This window comes from Cherax quadricarinatus, chromosome 25 (genome assembly GCF_038502225.1).
Source record: "Cherax quadricarinatus isolate ZL_2023a chromosome 25, ASM3850222v1, whole genome shotgun sequence".
NCBI lineage: Eukaryota > Metazoa > Arthropoda > Malacostraca > Decapoda > Parastacidae > Cherax > Cherax quadricarinatus.
The window spans coordinates 36,779,310-36,797,097 of NC_091316.1; the positions used below are offsets into that span (position 1 = coordinate 36,779,310).

The 17,788-nt window shown below is 40.3% G+C and overlaps 1 protein-coding gene across 1 annotated transcript in view; it reads right to left on the minus strand.

Moving 5' to 3' along the window:
* LOC128689900 (nephrin-like) overlaps positions 1-17,788 on the minus strand; it is a 919,379-nt gene that overhangs the window by 61,715 nt on the left and 839,876 nt on the right. The window contains exon 11 of the mRNA XM_070088696.1: positions 7,356-7,498. Within this exon, the coding sequence (XP_069944797.1) occupies positions 7,356-7,498 (143 nt within the window). The remainder of the gene's footprint in view (positions 1-7,355; positions 7,499-17,788) is intronic.

Consider the following 17,788-nt stretch of genomic DNA (forward strand, 5'->3'; position numbering starts at 1 on the left):
AGTGTGTATACCAAGTGTTTACAGTGAAGGATATAAGTGAAAAGTCTTTAAATAAGGGTAAAGAGGTTTTCGTTTTATTTATGGATTTGAAAAAGACATATAACAGGAAAGCAATGCTGCAGATGTTGCTAGTGTATGGAATAGGTGGTTGGTTACTGAAAGCAATGTGAGTTACTATTGAGATAATGAAATTCAGGTTACAGTATGTAGGACATAGGGAGATTATTTCCCAGTGAAGTGACTATGGTTATTTAATATATTTATAGATGGACTCGTACGTAAAGTGAATGCTTGGGTGTTGGCATGAAGTACTGCAATAAAAGAGGAGAAATCTAACATAAAGTGAGAGTTGTCACAATTGCTTTTTGCTGATGACTGTGCTTTTGGGAGATTCTAAAGAGAAGATACAGAGGAACGAGTCTGAGAGGGTATTTAAAAGAAGGAAATTAAAAGTTAACATAGGAAACAGCAAGGTGATGAGGATAACAAAGAAATTATGGAATGAAAGATTGGAGGGAGGGAGTATGGAAGAAGTGAATGTAATGATAATAATAATCTTAATTTCCACAAGTACATGAACAATGAATACGTGCCTAGCTGACATCAATGACTTGCTACCACATAGAAAGTCTCTTGTTATCTATAATATTTCGGGCAAATTAGGTCAATTGTGGCCCAGGATGCGACCCACACCAGTCAGCTAACACCCAGATACCTATTTTACTGTCAGGTAGATGGGTCAATGAAAGACGAGGTGAACCGCAGAACTGACGAGAAGAAAAAAGGTGAGTGATGCTGAGGAGTCTGTGGAGACAAAGGACGTTATCCATGGAAGCAAAGAAGGGAATGCATGAGAGTATAGTGGTACGAATGCTCTTATATGGGTGTGAAGCATGGGTGGTAAATCTTGCAACAAGGAGAAGGCTAGAGGCAGAGGAGACGTCGTGTCTTAAGGCAATGTGCCGTGCAAATATTATGCATGGAATCCGCAGCTTGGAGATTAGAAGGAGGTGTGGGGTTTCTAAAAATATTATTTAGAGGGCTGAGTAGGAGGTTGTTGAGGTGGTTCGGACATTTATTAAGGTGAGAATGTTCACAAAATTTGAAAGTTTCTCCTCGTTGTATTTAATAACACCACAAAACCGAGATTTTTTTTTTTTTTAGTCTGGTCTACTTACATACAGGAAGAGTTCGGCGCCATGAGATTCCTAAAATTAATTGGAAAATGCTTCTTATTATGACACAGTCATGACATGGGAAAGAGTTTTCGTAAGAAAATTGACAAATTGAAACTTACAAAACTCGAAGTGACAGGCAAGCTGTGTCTTAATAGTGCCCACGGTAATAAAAGTTTCAAGTCGACCAGAAAAATCATTCTCCATTAATTGATATGATTCAAACGATTCCAAGTCTTTTTACTGTGTCAGTAAAGGTCAGACAGAGAGTGTGTCTTCCAGGAGCTGGTGTTGGTGACATAGTCAGCAGGTTGGATAATATTATGGCAGGTAATGGGAACAAGCCCATTATCTGTCTTAGTGCTAGGGGTAATGACATTGGGAAGGGCAGGAGAGAGGAGCTGCTGGATAAGTACAGGTCAGCTATAGAAGTAGTTAGGTCTAAGGGAGGAATCCCAGTCATATGTAGCATCTTGCCTAGAGAGGGAGTGGGCAATGAATGGATGTCTAGGGCAACTGGTATAAATTGCCGGCTAGACAGGTACTGCAAGGAACTTGCAATCCCATTCATTGATAACTGGGACCTATTCTTTGGCAAATGTGATATGTATGCAAGGGATGGAGTTCATCTCTCTGGGGATGGAGTGGTTGCATTAGCCAATTAAATTGAGAGGGTAATTGATGACCTGTCTAGGACTTTAAAAATGATAGATTATAGAGGTATGGGTGTTTGTGGGAAACAATCAGGCTGCAGCATTAGGGTTAAAAACAGCAATTATTACCGGGATACCTCAGGGATATATTTAAAAGACAATATTCAAAATAAAGTTGCTGGTAATGGAAACTCAATTGATCAAGAAACAACGAGAGATAGTAGAGGGCAACGAGTGACTAGCTCCCTTAAGGTTTACTATACAAATAGTAGGAGTCTAAGAAATAAGATAGATGAGCTAAGATTACTTGCAAGTGTAGGTAATATAGATATTATTGGTTTAACAGAGACCTGGTTCAACCTGAAAGATAGAGAAATGCCTTCTGAATGCAACATACAGGGTTATAAACTATTCCACACTGATAGGGTCAACAGGAAGGGTGGTGGAGTGGCAATGTATGTCAGAGAAAATTTAAATCGTTGTCTTAGACATGATATAAGATTAGAAATATCGAACACAGAATCTGGCTACAGTTTCTCGAGGGCCGTTGCAAATTAATTTTGGGTGTGATTTATAGGCCACCAAACCTTGATAGGGAGTGCAGTAAGCTGTTATGGGACGAAATTCATAAGGCATCTAGATATGAAAATGTTGTGATAATGGGATATTTTAACTTTAGACAAATTGATTGGAACAATATGACAGGAAATCTTGAGTCTAGTGACTTTCTTGATACGGTTCAGGATTGCTTTTTAGAACAGGTTGTGACAGAACCAACTAGAGGAAACAATATGCTTGACTTGGTTCTTGCCAACAAAAATTCACTAATTAATAATCTTGAGGTTAATGATGAGCTTGGGGAAAGTGATCACAAATCACTTAGTTTCAATATATCATGGAATTACCCAGATAACTGCAATCAAATCTCTGTCCCAGATTTTCGCTTGGCCGACTTCATGGGACTGAAAAATTACTTGGGTTGGCTAAATTAGGATGTCCTGAGTATGGGTCAGGTAGGTGATCTTGGTTGCCAGTATGACGTTCTTCAGAGCATAGTTCTAGCTGCCCAGATAACTTTTGTTCCGAGTAGGAAAATTAGATCTAACAAAAATGATCCCAAATGGATGAACAATAGATTAAAACATCTCATTGGTCAAAAGAGAGGCATATATAGGCCTATCAAAAGAGGGGAGGGGATGAGCAGTTAAGAAATCAATATATTCAATTAAAGAGAGAAATAGAGAAACTAAAACCTAACAAATCCCCAGGCCCTGATGAACTGTTTGCAAGGGTGTTAAAGGAATGTAAAGAGGAACATATCACTACAAACTAGCGTAGTGAACATTAAAATGGTATAAAATACCGACAGATTGTTAGGTAAGACACATATGCAACAGTTAGGTATCTTTATTTCGAAACGTTTCGCCTACACAGTAGGCTTCTTCAGTCGAGTACAGAAAAGTTGATAGAAGCAGAAGATACTTGAAGACGATGTAATCAGTCCATCACCCTTAAAGTTTTGAGGTGGTCAGTCCCTCAGTCTGGAGAAGAGCATTGTTCCGTTGTCTGAAACAATATGAAGTTGAAGTGACAGGATGGAGCCTTTATATAGTGCCAGGAGGTGAGACGTAGGTTGCTTTGGGAGAGCAGGTCCCTCTCAAACCCAGCCGTTCTCACTAGTAGAGGTCGAAGTTGATGGTCTGTACCAAGATACCCTTGTGTTGCAGCCTTGTGTGAAGCCTACTGTGTAGGCGAAACGTTTCGAAATAAAGATACCTAACTGTTGCATATGTGTCTTACCTAACAATCTGTCGGTATTTTATACCATTTTAATGTTCATTCTGTCAGACACTGCAACACAAGGGTATCTTGGTACAGACCATCAACTTCGACCTCTACTAGTGAGAACGGCTGGGTTTGAGAGGGACCTGCTCTCCCAAAGCAACCTACGTCTCACCTCCTGGCACTATATAAAGGCTCCATCCTGTCACTTCAACTTCATATTGTTTCAGACAACGGAACAATGCTCTTCTCCAGACTGAGGGACTGACCACCTCAAAACTTTAAGGGTGATGGACTGATTACATCGTCTTCAAGTATCTTCTGCTTCTATCAACTTTTCTGTACTCGACTGAAGAAGCCTACTGTGTAGGCGAAACGTTTCGAAATAAAGATACCTAACTGTTGCATATGTGTCTTACCTAACAAACTAGCGTAGTACCTGATAAGTGGAAAATGACAAATGTAATACCTATTTACAAGGCAGGTGACAGGTCCTTGGCTTCGAACTATAGACCAATAAGCCTTACCTCCATAGTGGGAAAATTTATGGAATCAACAGCCGAAGCAATTCTTAGCCATCTTGATAGGCACAGATTGATTAATGAATCTCAACACGGTTTTACAAAGGGGCGTTCCTGTCTTACGAATTTACTAACTTTTATCAATAAGGTGTTTGAGGAGGTTGATCATGGTAATGAATATGATATTGTGTATATGGACTTCAGTAAGGCTTTCGACAGAGTTCCACACCAGAGGCTATTGAGGAAACTTAAGGTTCACGGAATAGGAGGAGAAATTTTTTCCTTGGTAGAGGCATGGCTGAAAAATAGGCAGCATAGAGTTTGCATAAATGGGGAGAAATCAGAAAGGGGGCACGTCACAAGCGGTGCTCCTCAGGGGTCAGTGTTGGGTCCGTTGTTGTTCACAATTTACATAAACGACATAGATGAGGGAATAAATAGCGACATAAGCAAATTTGCTGATGACACCAAAACAGGCCGTCCAATTCATTCTAATGAGGACACTAAAGCACTCCAGGATGATTTGAATAGACTGATGCAATTGTCGGAGAAGTGGCAGATGCAGTTTAATATTGACAAATGCAAAGTTCTAAATGTTGGACAGTTAAATAACCATGCCACATATATACTAAATAATGTAGATATTAATACTACTAATTGCGAAAATGATTTAGGAGTTCTGGTTAGCAGTAATCTAAAACCAAGACAACAGTGCATTAGTGTTCGCAATAAAGCTAACAGAATTCTTGGCTTCATATCTAGAAGTATAAATAATAGAAGTTCTCAGGTGTTTCTTCAACTCTATATATCCTTGGTTAGGTCTCATTTAGTCTATGCTGCTCAGTTCTGGTCACCGTATTACAGAATGGATATAAATGCTCTGGAAAACGTACAGAGGAGGATGACAAAGGTGATCCCATGTATCAGAAATCTTCCCTATGAGGATAGACGGAGTGCCCTGAATCTGCACTCTCTAGAAAGGCGTAGAATTAGGTGGGATATGATCGAGGTGTATAAATGGAAAACAGGAATAAATAAAGAGGATGTAAATAGGGTGCTGAAAATTTCCAGCCAAGACAGGACTCGCAGCAATGGTTTCAAGTTGGAAAAATTCAGATTCAGGAAGGATATAGGAAAGTACTGGTTTGGTAATAGAGTCGTGGATGAGTGGAACAAACTCCCGAGTACAGTTATTGAGGCTAAAACGTTGTGTAGTTTTAAAAATAGGTTAGATAAATACATGAGTGGGTGTGGGTGGATGTGAGTTGGACCTGACTAGCTTGTGCTGCTGGGTCTGGTGCCTTGCTCCATCCTTGAGTGGAGGTGACCAGACTGTGTGGGTCATTGGGCTAATCCGGGGGTGGGGGGTCATTGGGCTAATCCGATGGGGACATGGACCTGCTCCGCATGGGTCAGTAGGCCTGTTGCAGTGTTCCTTCTTTCTTATGTTCTCATGTTCTTATTTCCAATGTGAACCTACTCTGCTAAGCTTATGGGTTACCATCTTTATTGTAGAATATATCGTCAATAATATTTTGAGTCCAGTCAGAAGAAACATTCTACAGTTTCTGAAAAATTAACGATTATCGCTATTCATTAAATAAAATTGGAAAATATGGAGTTAGACCACTCAATGACAGGGTGAACACCGTGTACAAGACACCACACCGGTACATCTAATGGCACTGTGAACACTGTGCTCAAGACACCACACCAGTACACGCAATGGCAGGGTGAACCTTGTGTTCAGGACACCACACCAGTACATGCAATGGCAGGGTGAACCTTGTGTTCAGGACACCACACCAGTACACGCAATGGCAGGGTGAACCTTGTGTTCAGGACACCACACCAGTACACACAATTGCAGGGTGAACCTTGTGTTCAGGACACCACACCAGTACATGCAATGGCAGGGTGAACCTTGTGTTCAGGACACCACACCAGTACACGGAATGGCAGGGTGAACCTTGTGTTCAGGACACCACACCAGTACACACAATGGCAGGGTGAACCTTGTGTTCAGGACACCACACCAGTACATGCAATGGCAGGGTGAACCTTGTGTTCAGGACACCACACCAGTACACACAATGGCAGAGTAAAAACTGTTCAGTACACCACACCAGTTGTGAAAACTGGTAGCCGATCATCTGAGTCATTGTTAGGTTATGGCACGGATTCCAAGAATTCGATTTTTTAGTATTTTCCTACATCCACATTTTTTTCCTGCATGCAAAGAAAAGTAGAGAGATGCTGGTCCTGAGATGAATCAGGCGATAAATACTGAAGATATTCAGAAGAGATAAACTAAAAATTATTTGTACTGGTTTAATAGTAATATTTTTTTCACACTATTTTACGCAGTTCTAATCTGCTCCTACACTCTTGAATTTCACTCTCCGCTGTCGTCGATATTTCTAACCACCTCTGAGCGTTTGAAGCAACACCATTAAGGATATGTCAAGTTATTCAATCCATTCCAGGTGGGTGTAAATCGGTTCAACAATTTTGGTCATGGGGTACATGAACATTACAATTGCTCCACTAATTTAGTCTATGTTATCGTACACAAGTGTTGAAAAAATGAAGCCAATTGGATAAGGCGTTCTCGAGTTATGAGGAAAAAAAGATAAAAAAGAATAGGATAAAATCAGACAACCTCTGATAGTCCCCCCTTAGAGAATCCTAAATATAATACAAGAATTTGACTAGGAAACAGCCAAGCGATGGGCAGTGTTTTAAACAAGTTGGCAATTTGCTAACAGAGGATCAGATGTGCACTGTCTTGATCTATCTTGCTAGAGACAACCGTTCCAAACAACTCGCAATTCGGTTGCTTTATATTTAATGTATAGTTAGAGTGACATAGATTTGTATCTCAACAGACCTCTGCTGCGGTGTTGTTACCTGGTCACTTGCGGCCCAAATAAATTGTTAAGGACGAACTTACCTTTAGCCCGAATCTTTACATTTTTCATTTACAATTCTTATTCTTGTTTGGCCCTTATTTTTCGGAGCGTTTCAATTATTCTGCCCAGGACGTGTATTCTAAATCTAATGTCTCGTATATCTGCGCAAGGAATATAATAAAATCTCTCTTTACGCAAATAGGCATATTTTCCTATGTGGTCAAGGAAGACGAAGCTAGATATACTATCTCTACCAGGCAGAAGCGTCACAGCACTGTGATAAACACTGAGTGAAGCAAACAGATGTCTCACCTTCAGCTTGCGTCCCTCAGTTTCATAAACTTCCATAATAAAACTCTGAGGAAGGCCACCGTCGAACCCCTCCTCGCATCGAACCTGGACAGCATCGGCACTGTCGTTAAGCACGATGCAGTTCCTTAAGGCATCTGGAGGTCCTGTAAGAATCACATGAGTATATTTTCAGAGGGGTGAAGTAGAGTGGTGTTATGGACAAAAAGGTAATGGATGATGAGGAGATGGAAGAGATGGACGAGGAAAATGAGGAAGACGAAAAAGATAGAAAAACACAAATATAGCATATACTCTTTATTAGCAATGTTTCGTCAACACAGTAGGAATTTCCAAGACATACGAAAATATGCTCCACTTGCTACATTTTTCTAAAGGATTGGTATTTGAGATATATTATTGCACCCACGAACAAGTGGTATTGATCAATAAAAACACTGCGACTAGCCAAGGACTCGAACCCATGCTGTTTTTGACTGCCTCGTGGTGGGCTCTCCAGTCCTTGCTTAGGCACAGTGTTGTTATTTATCAGTACCACTTGTTTGTGGTCACAATAATATAAAATACTGCTCGTTGTACTAGTACACCAAACAGGGACTAGAATGATATTAGCCTAGAGTATCCACACCAACGTATGTTCTTGGGTAGCGGGTACAACATCCAGCTCCGCTGGATGCTCTACTCTTAAGGATTGTATGGTCCCGTGGATTAAGGTGTTATGAGTTTTCGCCCACCATGAGGCAGGCCAAAGCAGCATGGGTTCGAGTCCTTGGCTAGTCGCAGTGTTGTAAAATTTTCTCTTATACGTTTTAAGTTATATTTTTTTTATTAATGTTAATGAAATTTTTTTATAATTTTTCATCAAAAGAATCTTAGAAAACTTACCTAACCTTATAACAAGAACAATTTATTTTAGCCTAACCCAACTAATATATTTTAGATTTGTTTACTATAATTTAATACTAAACGAACACAGTGAAATATATTTTTTTCGTTAAGTTCAGAATGATTTTGGCGAAATTATTGAATACACAAATTTTAGCTTGTCCTATATGGCAAGATGAGCGTTGCTATTTAAGCCAAGATCGCAAGTTCTACCTATTCGGCACGACATATATATATATATATATATATATATATATATATATATATATATATATATATATATATATATATATATATATATATATGTCGTACCGTAAATTTGTGTATACAATAATATCGCCAACATCATTCAGATCAGATCAGAGGACTCACAGGTAAGGACCTACAAGGGGCGAGGGGCAAGTGGGGACAGGGCGAAGAATAGACGGTGAGAGGAATGTCTTGAGTCGAAGAGAGAAGAGTCAGGACTAGACCCAACTGCTAAGCCTGAATAAACACTGACGAAGACGATGTAGAAGGCAACAGGAACTCTGCAGGTGCTGACTGCATCTTGCTGGATGGATGATAACCGACTTGATGGTGATTGGTGGCTGCAGGCGACAAGGGAGGAGCTCATCGTTGATTGGTCAGTTCATAGAGGTTGGTGGTTACCTGGAGTCGTGGCGTTGTTTTACGATGTGTATTGAAAATTTGAATTCAGTTCCGTTTTCAAGACGTTTAAAACGTTGTAGAGGGAGCAAATTTATACGTGTCAGCAAGTGGTGTTGGCTGGAATTTTTTCTTCTAGTTGTTCTTCAATGGTCTGTAGAATAGTAGAAAGTTCAATTTTACGAAGAGCTCTAGCTGTGCAGGAAGAATCGATGGTAAACTTGACTTTCTTTTGGATGAGGTGAGAATAAAGTTCAGGAAACAGCATGTCTTGTTGATACTTTTCTGTGGTGTAGAAGTTGATTCCATTCCATGAAGTATATTTTTCAGTATCTTCTTCGTTATCATGTTGAGAGTCGTGAGATGGTGATTTTGGTGCTGGTTTTTCTTTCTTGTTAAGTGCTGTTGAAGATGGAAGTGAAGATTCGTTGTCATCTTCAGTAGACGAATAGGAAGATGTTTCTGGTGGCAAGGCTTTTGATTGGTCGGTTTGAATGAGGAGTGGTGGTGGTGGAGGCTTCTCATTGGACGTTGTTGGAGTGACGTCACTAGTTGTTGGTGGTGTTGGAGTTACTGCAGCAGAGGTGTTGATTAAGTCCTTGGTGAATTTGAGAATTTCTTCAGAAGGTGGAGATGCCAGAAATGTAAATGATGGCATGTTATTTAATGCAAATAACTCGTTGATGGTAGAGTTAAAAGATCCAGGTACAGCCATGTTCTGTATGTAAGCGTATAGTAGACAATAGTGGATCTACATTACGTCATATGTTGGAGGAGTGATGGTGGTGGTGGAGGCGACTTGATTAGATACTTGAAGTAATTTTGTAGTATCAGCTAGCAACTTTGCAATTGCGGCATACGTTGGTGTGTTGTTAGAAGATTTTTTCTTTGCTGCATCTTGTAATTTCTTCATAATATCCTTTCTTGTAGGACATTTTGCTGCCAGTGTATGGTGATCATTACTCTTGCAGTTTAAACACGCTGGTTGTGGTGGAGCAGCAGCGGTACAGGAACTGAAGGTGTGTCCCTCACTACCACATGTAGTGCAGAACTTCTTGTCTTTTGCTGGACATGTCTTGGTGGTGTGAAGATAAGAATAACAGTTCCAGCAATGTTGGATGTAGTGGTATCTCTCTGCTTCTATGTAGGTGGGACTGATGTAGTAGTAGTAAACAGCAAGACCTTCGTTCAGAGCAGTGGCAGCCATGTTCACGTCGGTGAAGGTGACCTGGAGCATAGACGATGCATTCGGGATTTTGGTAATGCTGTCAACAGTAGCCCAAGTATTTTGAGTTTCAATAGATGACTTGAGTTCAGCGATTGGTTGAGAAGTCAAAATCTTATCCAGTTTTTTTCAGGAATACTGATTTCCTTGCTCTGAGGGCAGGAGAAGATGTAACAGTAAACCCTTGAGCAGTAAGAGTAGTGGTGGCTGCTGTAGTGAGTAACTTCCCTGCTTCAGCATCATCGTGACACACAACAATGAAAGCTTCTTTGAGTGATAGAATAGCGTTGAATTTCACATGCAATGCTCCCTGAACGACAGTTGCAAGAGCAAGCTTCGTTGAATCATCAACGGTACCACTTTTTGGCTTGATCTTTACACGATTTGCGTAGCTCATCGTGCAAGTCAAGGCGAAGACAACGCTGGTAAAGGTTCCCCTCCCCAACGGGGATCGTAGGGAGACTGAGTAAGTAAGTAAGGAGAGCTGCTATGACCTGCCGAGGAGACAGTCGAAAGCAGAATGTGTTCTCTTGAACATCATTCTGAAAAATAACGAAAAAATATATATTTCATTGTGTTTGTTTATTATTGTAAACTTATCTAAAATATATTTAGTTTGATTAGGTAAGATTTGTAAGGTTCTTTTGGTACAATTTTTTTTTATTTTTACATTAATATAAATGACAAAAAAAAATCTTTAAACATATAAGAGAAAATTTTAGAAAGGACTTAATTTTAAATGAGTTCTTGCTAACTGACCAATTTTCCCTATTCGGCACAACACACACACACACACACACACACACACACACACACACACACACACACACACACACACACACACACACACACGCAAAGGTTTGCAACAAGACTAGTCCCAGAGCTAAGAGGTATGTCCTACGAGGAGAGGTTAAGGGAAATCAACCTGACGACACTGGAGGACAGGAGAGATAGGGGGGACATGATAACGACATACAAAATACTGAGAGGAATTGACAAGGTGGACAAAGACAGGATGTTCCAGAGATTGGACACAGTAACAAGGGGACACAGTTGGAAGCTGAAGACACAGATGAATCACAGGGATGTTAGGAAGTATTTCTTCAGCCACAGAGTAGTCAGTAAGTGGAATAGTTTGGGAAGCGATGTAGTGGAGGCAGGATCCATACATAGCTTTAAGCAGAGGTATGATAAAGCTCACGGCTCAGGGAGAGTGACCTAGTAGCGATCAGTGAAGAGGCGGGGCCAGGAGCTCGGACTCGACCCCCGCAACCTCAACTAGGTGAGTACAACTAGGTGAGTACACACACACACACACACACACACACACACACACACACACACACACACACACATCAACCAAATAACTGCTGCAGCATATGGGCGCCTAGCAAACCTCAGAACAGCATTCCGACATCTTAATAAGGAATCGTTCAGGACCCTGTACACCGTATACGTTAGGCCCATATTGGAGTATGCGGCACCAGTTTGGAACCCACACCTAGCCAAGCACGTAAAGAAACTAGAGAAAGTGCAAAGGTTTGCAACAAGACTAGTCCCAGAGCTAAGAGGTATGTCCTACGAGGAGAGGTTAAGGGAAATCAACCTGACGACACTGGAGGACAGGAGAGATAGGGGGGACATGATAACGACATACAAAATACTGAGAGGAATTGACAAGGTGGACAAAAACAGGATGTTCCAGAGATTGGACACAGTAACAAGGGGACACAGTTGGAAGCTAAAGACACAGATGAATCACAGGGATGTTAGGAAGTATTTCTTCAGCCACAGAGTAGTCAGTAAGTGGAATAGTTTGGGAAGCGATGTAGTGGAGGCAGGATCCATACATAGCTTTAAGCAGAGGTACGATAAAGCTCACGGCTCAGGGAGAGTGACCTAGTAGCGATCAGTGAAGAGGCGGGGCCAGGAGCTCGGACTCGACCCCCGCAACCTCAACTAGGTGAGTACAACTAGGTGAGTACACACACACACACGCACGCAAACACACACACACACACACACACACACACACACACACACACACACACACACACACACACACACACACACACACACACACACACACACACACGCAAACACACACACACACACAGCGGAGCGGAACAAGATTGTAAACGACAGCCTGCACAGATTAATGCAAGGCAAATCCTGTGTCACAAACCTACTAGAGTTTTATGATAAAGTAACTGAAGTAAGAAATGAGAGGAAGGGGTGGGTTGATTGCATTTTCTTGGACTGCAAGAAGGCCTTCGACACAGTTCCTTACAAGAGATTAGTACAGAAGCTAGAGGAACAGGCACATATAACAGGAAGGGCACTGCAGTGGATCAGAGAATACCTAACAGGGAGGCAACAGCGAGTCATGGTCCGTGATGAGGTATCACAGTGGGCTCCGGTGACGAGCGGGGTCCCACAGGGGTCAGTCCTGGGACCAGTGCTATTCTTGGTATATGTGAAAGACATGACGGAAGGGATAGACTCGGAAGTGTCCCTGTTTGCAGATGATGTGAAGTTAATGAAGAGAATTAAATCAGATGAGGACAGACAGGTCTACAAAGAGACCTGGACAGGCTGGATGCGTGGTACAGCAACTGGCTCCTAGAATTTAACCCTGCCAAATGCAAAGTCATGAAGATCGGAGAAGGGCAAAGAAAACCGCAGACAGAGTATAGGCTTGGAGGCCAAAGGCTGCAAACCTCACTCAAGGAGAAAGAACTAGGAGTTAGTATAATACCGAGTACATCGCCAGAAGCACACATTAACCAGATAACTGCTGCGGTATATGGGCGCTTGGCAAACCTGAGAATAGCGTTCCGGTACCTCTGTAAGGAATCGTTCAAGACTTTATACACTGTGTACGTCAGGCCCATACTGGAGTATGCAGCACCAGTTTGGAACCCACACCTGGTCAAACACGTCAAAAAATTAGAGAAAGTGCAAAGGTCTGCCACAAGGCTAGTTCCAGAGCTAAGGGGAATGTCCTATGTAGATAGGTTAAGGGAAATCGGTCTGACGACACTGGAGGACAGGAGGGCCAGGGGAGACATGATAACGACCTCCAAAATACTGCGTGGAATAAACAAGGTGGACAGAGACAGGATGTTCCAGAGATGGGACACAGAAACAAGGGGTCACAATTGGAAGCTGAAGACTCAGATGAGTCAAAGGGATGTTAGAAAATATTTCTTCGGCCACAGAGTTGTTAGGAAGTGGAGCAGTCCGGCAAGTGATGTAGTGGAGGCAGGAACCATACATAGTTTTAAGACGAGGTATGATAAAGCTCATGGAGCAGGGAGAGAAAGGACCCAGTAGCGGTCAGTGAAGAGGCAGGGCCAGGAGCTGAGTCTCGACCCCTACAACCATAATTAGGTGAGTACACACACACACACACACATATGTGTGTGTGTGTGGCTTTCACTCATCAGCATGTGTGTCTCAACAAGCAGTGTTTCACATTACTGTACCCACTAACGAGTGGTATTGATCAATAACAGCAATGCGACTAGCCTTGTTAGAGCGTCTTGTGGTTTTCGCTCACCATGAGGTGTGCTAAAACAACATGGGTTCGAATCCTTGGCTAGTCGCAGTGTTGCTATTGATATATATATATATATATATATATATATATATATATATATATATATATATATATATATATATATATATATATCCTAGGTAGTAGGTTGGTAGACAGCAACCGCCCAGGGAGGTACTACCGTCCTGCCAAGTGAGTGTAAAACGAAAGCCTGTAATTGTTTTACATGATGGTAGGATTGCTGGTGTCCTTTTTTCTGTCTCATGAACATGCAAGATTTCAGGTACGTCTTGCTACTTCTACTTACACTTAGGTCACACTACACATACATGTACAAGCATATATATACACATCCCTCTGGGTTTTCTTCTATTTTCTTTCTAGTTCTTATTCTTGTTTATTTCCCCTTATCTCCATGGGGAAGTGGAACAGAATTCTTCCTCCGTAAGCCATGCGTGTTGTAAGAGGCGACTAAAATGCCGGGAGCAAGGGGCTAGTAACCTCTTATCCTGTATATACTAGTAAATGTTAATGGAGAAACTTTCGTTTTTCTTTTTGAGCCACCCTGCCTCGGTGGGATACAGCCGGTGTGTTGAAAGAAAGAAAAGAATATATATATATACATGTACATATATATATATATATATATATATATATATATATATATATATATATATATATATATATATATATATATATATATATATATATATATATAAACACGTTGGCTGTCTCCCACCAAGGCAGGGTGGCCCGAGAAAGAAAAGCTTTCATCATTATTCACTCCATCACTATCCTGCCCGAGGCGTGCTTTCGATACAGTTATAAAACTGCAACATTAACCTAACCTTACTTAAGCAAACCCAACTGAGCCTAACCGAACCTAACATAGAAAAGGGCTGCAAACTCTATGTACATGTATGACATAGTTATTAGAAAGTTGGACTGAAATCAAGTGCGGAGGAAAAGAAGGGATGGAGTCGGCCCAGGAATGGATGGACGGATGAGGTACGGAAGGCTTTGAGCGTTACTGTCTTGAACATGAAACATGCTTTCTTTTGTAAGCGTCTTGGAACAGATGGGAAGCGGGTAGTTTTGTGTCTGATGTGCTGTTGGAGTGGGATCAAATTAATATTTATGAAGGCATTCAGGGAAATCAGGTAACAGGACCTGAGTCCTGGAGATTTATATTGAGAGTTGCTGCACTCTGAGGAAGGGATGAGGAAATACTGAACTGTGATGAATACGTTCCTCAGGCAAGACAAACATTGACCTGGTGATGGTGGTCGTAATTTATCTCTTTTGGCCACTGATTAAATGGAAGAAATCCAGCGTTTTTAAGAAATATTACTTTAACAACTACTACCACTACAAATATTACACCACTAGTAATAATAATAAAATTAATAATAATAATAATAATAATAATAATAATAATAATAATAATAATAATAATAATAATAATATTATTTTTATTATTATTATTATTATTATTATTATTATTATTATTATTATTATTATTATTATTATTATTATTATTTGTGAAAATCATCAAAATTAATAATAATAGTAATAATAATAATAATAATAATAATATCATTAACAGAGACACAGAAGGTAGAGCTGGACCAGCAAACACTAGGAAATGTAATAAATCACTGCTCATTTCTGCCTATTAGTGACGCCATTGCTCCGAGTTCCCTGCGATAGAATTTTTAGGGCAAGATTGCTTATTTGATATATTACAGAAAACATATGACCGATCCTAATGAAAATTTCAAAATTTATTCTCGTTATTCAGTATTGTGCGGGAGAATAGCAGGTTACTAAAAGTTTGAATTAAACTAAGTTTTCCAAATTTCTTGTTGGTCAGGGGATGCTAAATTATTCTTCACATAAATCTTGAGAGAGAGAGAGAGAGAGAGAGAGAGAGAGAGAGAGAGAGAGAGAGAGAGAGGGAGGCAGACAGAGCATGAAAGTTTCACATATTAATTAAGTTTCCCATTAATGTTAGTTAGAACATACGAGGGTTTGAGAAGTGACTGCTTGTGGTGTTTACAAAAGTGTTAGCTCAGGCTGTTTGACTGCCAGTGGCGCCACACTGTAGAAAAGTTTGGCTTCGTGGGTGATAAATATTCCCATTCTGTCTTGCCTACATTTACATAATCACATTGGAGAGGCTACGAGGCTTGTAGTTGCTACCGACTGGCTTATGTCAGCACTTTTATAGTCATCAGGCTATTGTAGTGCTTCTATTGTGCATGTTTGTTGCCTCTGCAGTTTGTTTATGTCTGCAGTTCTCATGCGGGAAGGGGAGGGGATGTTCAAGTTTGCTGAGACACAGAAGTGGTAACAGCTTGTCTTCGTCTTACATCATTCGTTTTCTTATACAAATCCTAGAATCAATATTTGAATGTTTCTCGTAATTCTAAGAACTGTATTTCCTTTACGTATGGTATATTAGGTTGGGTTAGGATACAAGTACCTTAAAAAAAGTATATTTTTTCCATACACAAAAGAAATAGATATAAAATCGGCAGTGACATGTCTTGCATTCCGAATTCGGGTAAACTAATCTAATATTCTAATCTTCATACTTTTGGCACTTGGTGTAGGTATGGAAATATATAGTACGGCTTCACCTTGCTAATTAGTGTGTGCTAATTTTAACCTTGCTGGAGATTGCTCAGATATAGAGCAGCCTTTGCTATCAAACGCATTTTATATTTACTAGATTCACGTAATATTCTGCAACGCAACGTAATCTAACCAAGTCTAACCTTACAATACCTAGACTAACGCAAAGCTTCCCTCACTTAATATATGCTGTCAAAAAATTATTCTCATATCAGTTTTCTTTTTTATGAATGGTCCGTGTTCAGTTTAGAACTTTTTAATAATGTCTAGTTTTAAGATTGGCTAATAATTTATATTAAAATTAGTTTTAACTATATTTCAGTCCACTTATAGAAATAAACGAGTACACAGCCAGTGTGATCTGTACATGCAGAGTGGATAATACATGCTCCAGTAGTGGACCTGCAAACACTGGATACATTGCTCAGGAAAACTGTGAATGCACAAAGAAAATCACCCTGCTTGATATGAAAAGACCTAAGTTAACATAAGAACATAAGAATGGAGGAACACTGCAGAAGGCCTACTGGCCCATGCAAGGCAGGTCATTATCAAAACGACCTCTAAAAGGACCCCAAATGGAAATAAGTCACTCTGTCTGACTTTTTTTGGGTTATCCTAGGTTCTCTACACATATGCTGCTATGTATGATAATTCTATGTAACTGTATTTGTGTATACCTGAATAAACTTACTTACTTACTTACTTACTCTACCTAAAGCTACAGAAGAAATATCTCCCGTACCCAATGACACCAATCAAACCCAGCCCCTCCCACTCATATATCTGTCCAATCTCTTCTTAAAGCTACCCAAGGTCCTAGCCTCTATCACCCCACTGGGAAGATTGTTCCACGCATCTACAGCTGTTAGAAAACCAGTACTTACCTATGTTTTCTAAATCTAAATCTATCCAACTTAAATCCATTATTTCTGGTTCTTACCTGGTTCGACACCCTCAGTACTTTATTAATATTTCCCTTGTTCATGCCCGTCATCCACTTATGCACTTCAGTGATATCTCCCCTCATTCTACGTCTCTCCAGAGAGTGGAGATTTAAGGCTTTAAGTCTGTCTTCATACGGGAGGTTCCTTACACAGTAAATCATTTTAGTCATTCTTCTCTGTATGTTCTCTAATGAGTCTATATCCATCCTGTAGTAAGGGGACCAAAACTGAGCAACATAATCTAAATGAGGCCTCACTAGTGATGTATAGAGCTGTAAAATAACTTTTGGACTTCTGTTACTTACTCTTCTTGAGATAAATCCAAGTAATCTGTTAGCCTTGTTGTGCACACTTAGGCACTGCTGTCTTGGCTTTAGATTTCTGCTCACCATGACTCCCAAGTCCTTTTCACATTCTGTATGATCAAACTCTTCTTCACCTAGTTTATAGCTTCGAGGGTCATTTTCATTACCAAGGGCAAGTACCTTACACTTATCCACATTGAACTTCATCTGCCATTTTGTAGACCAGGACA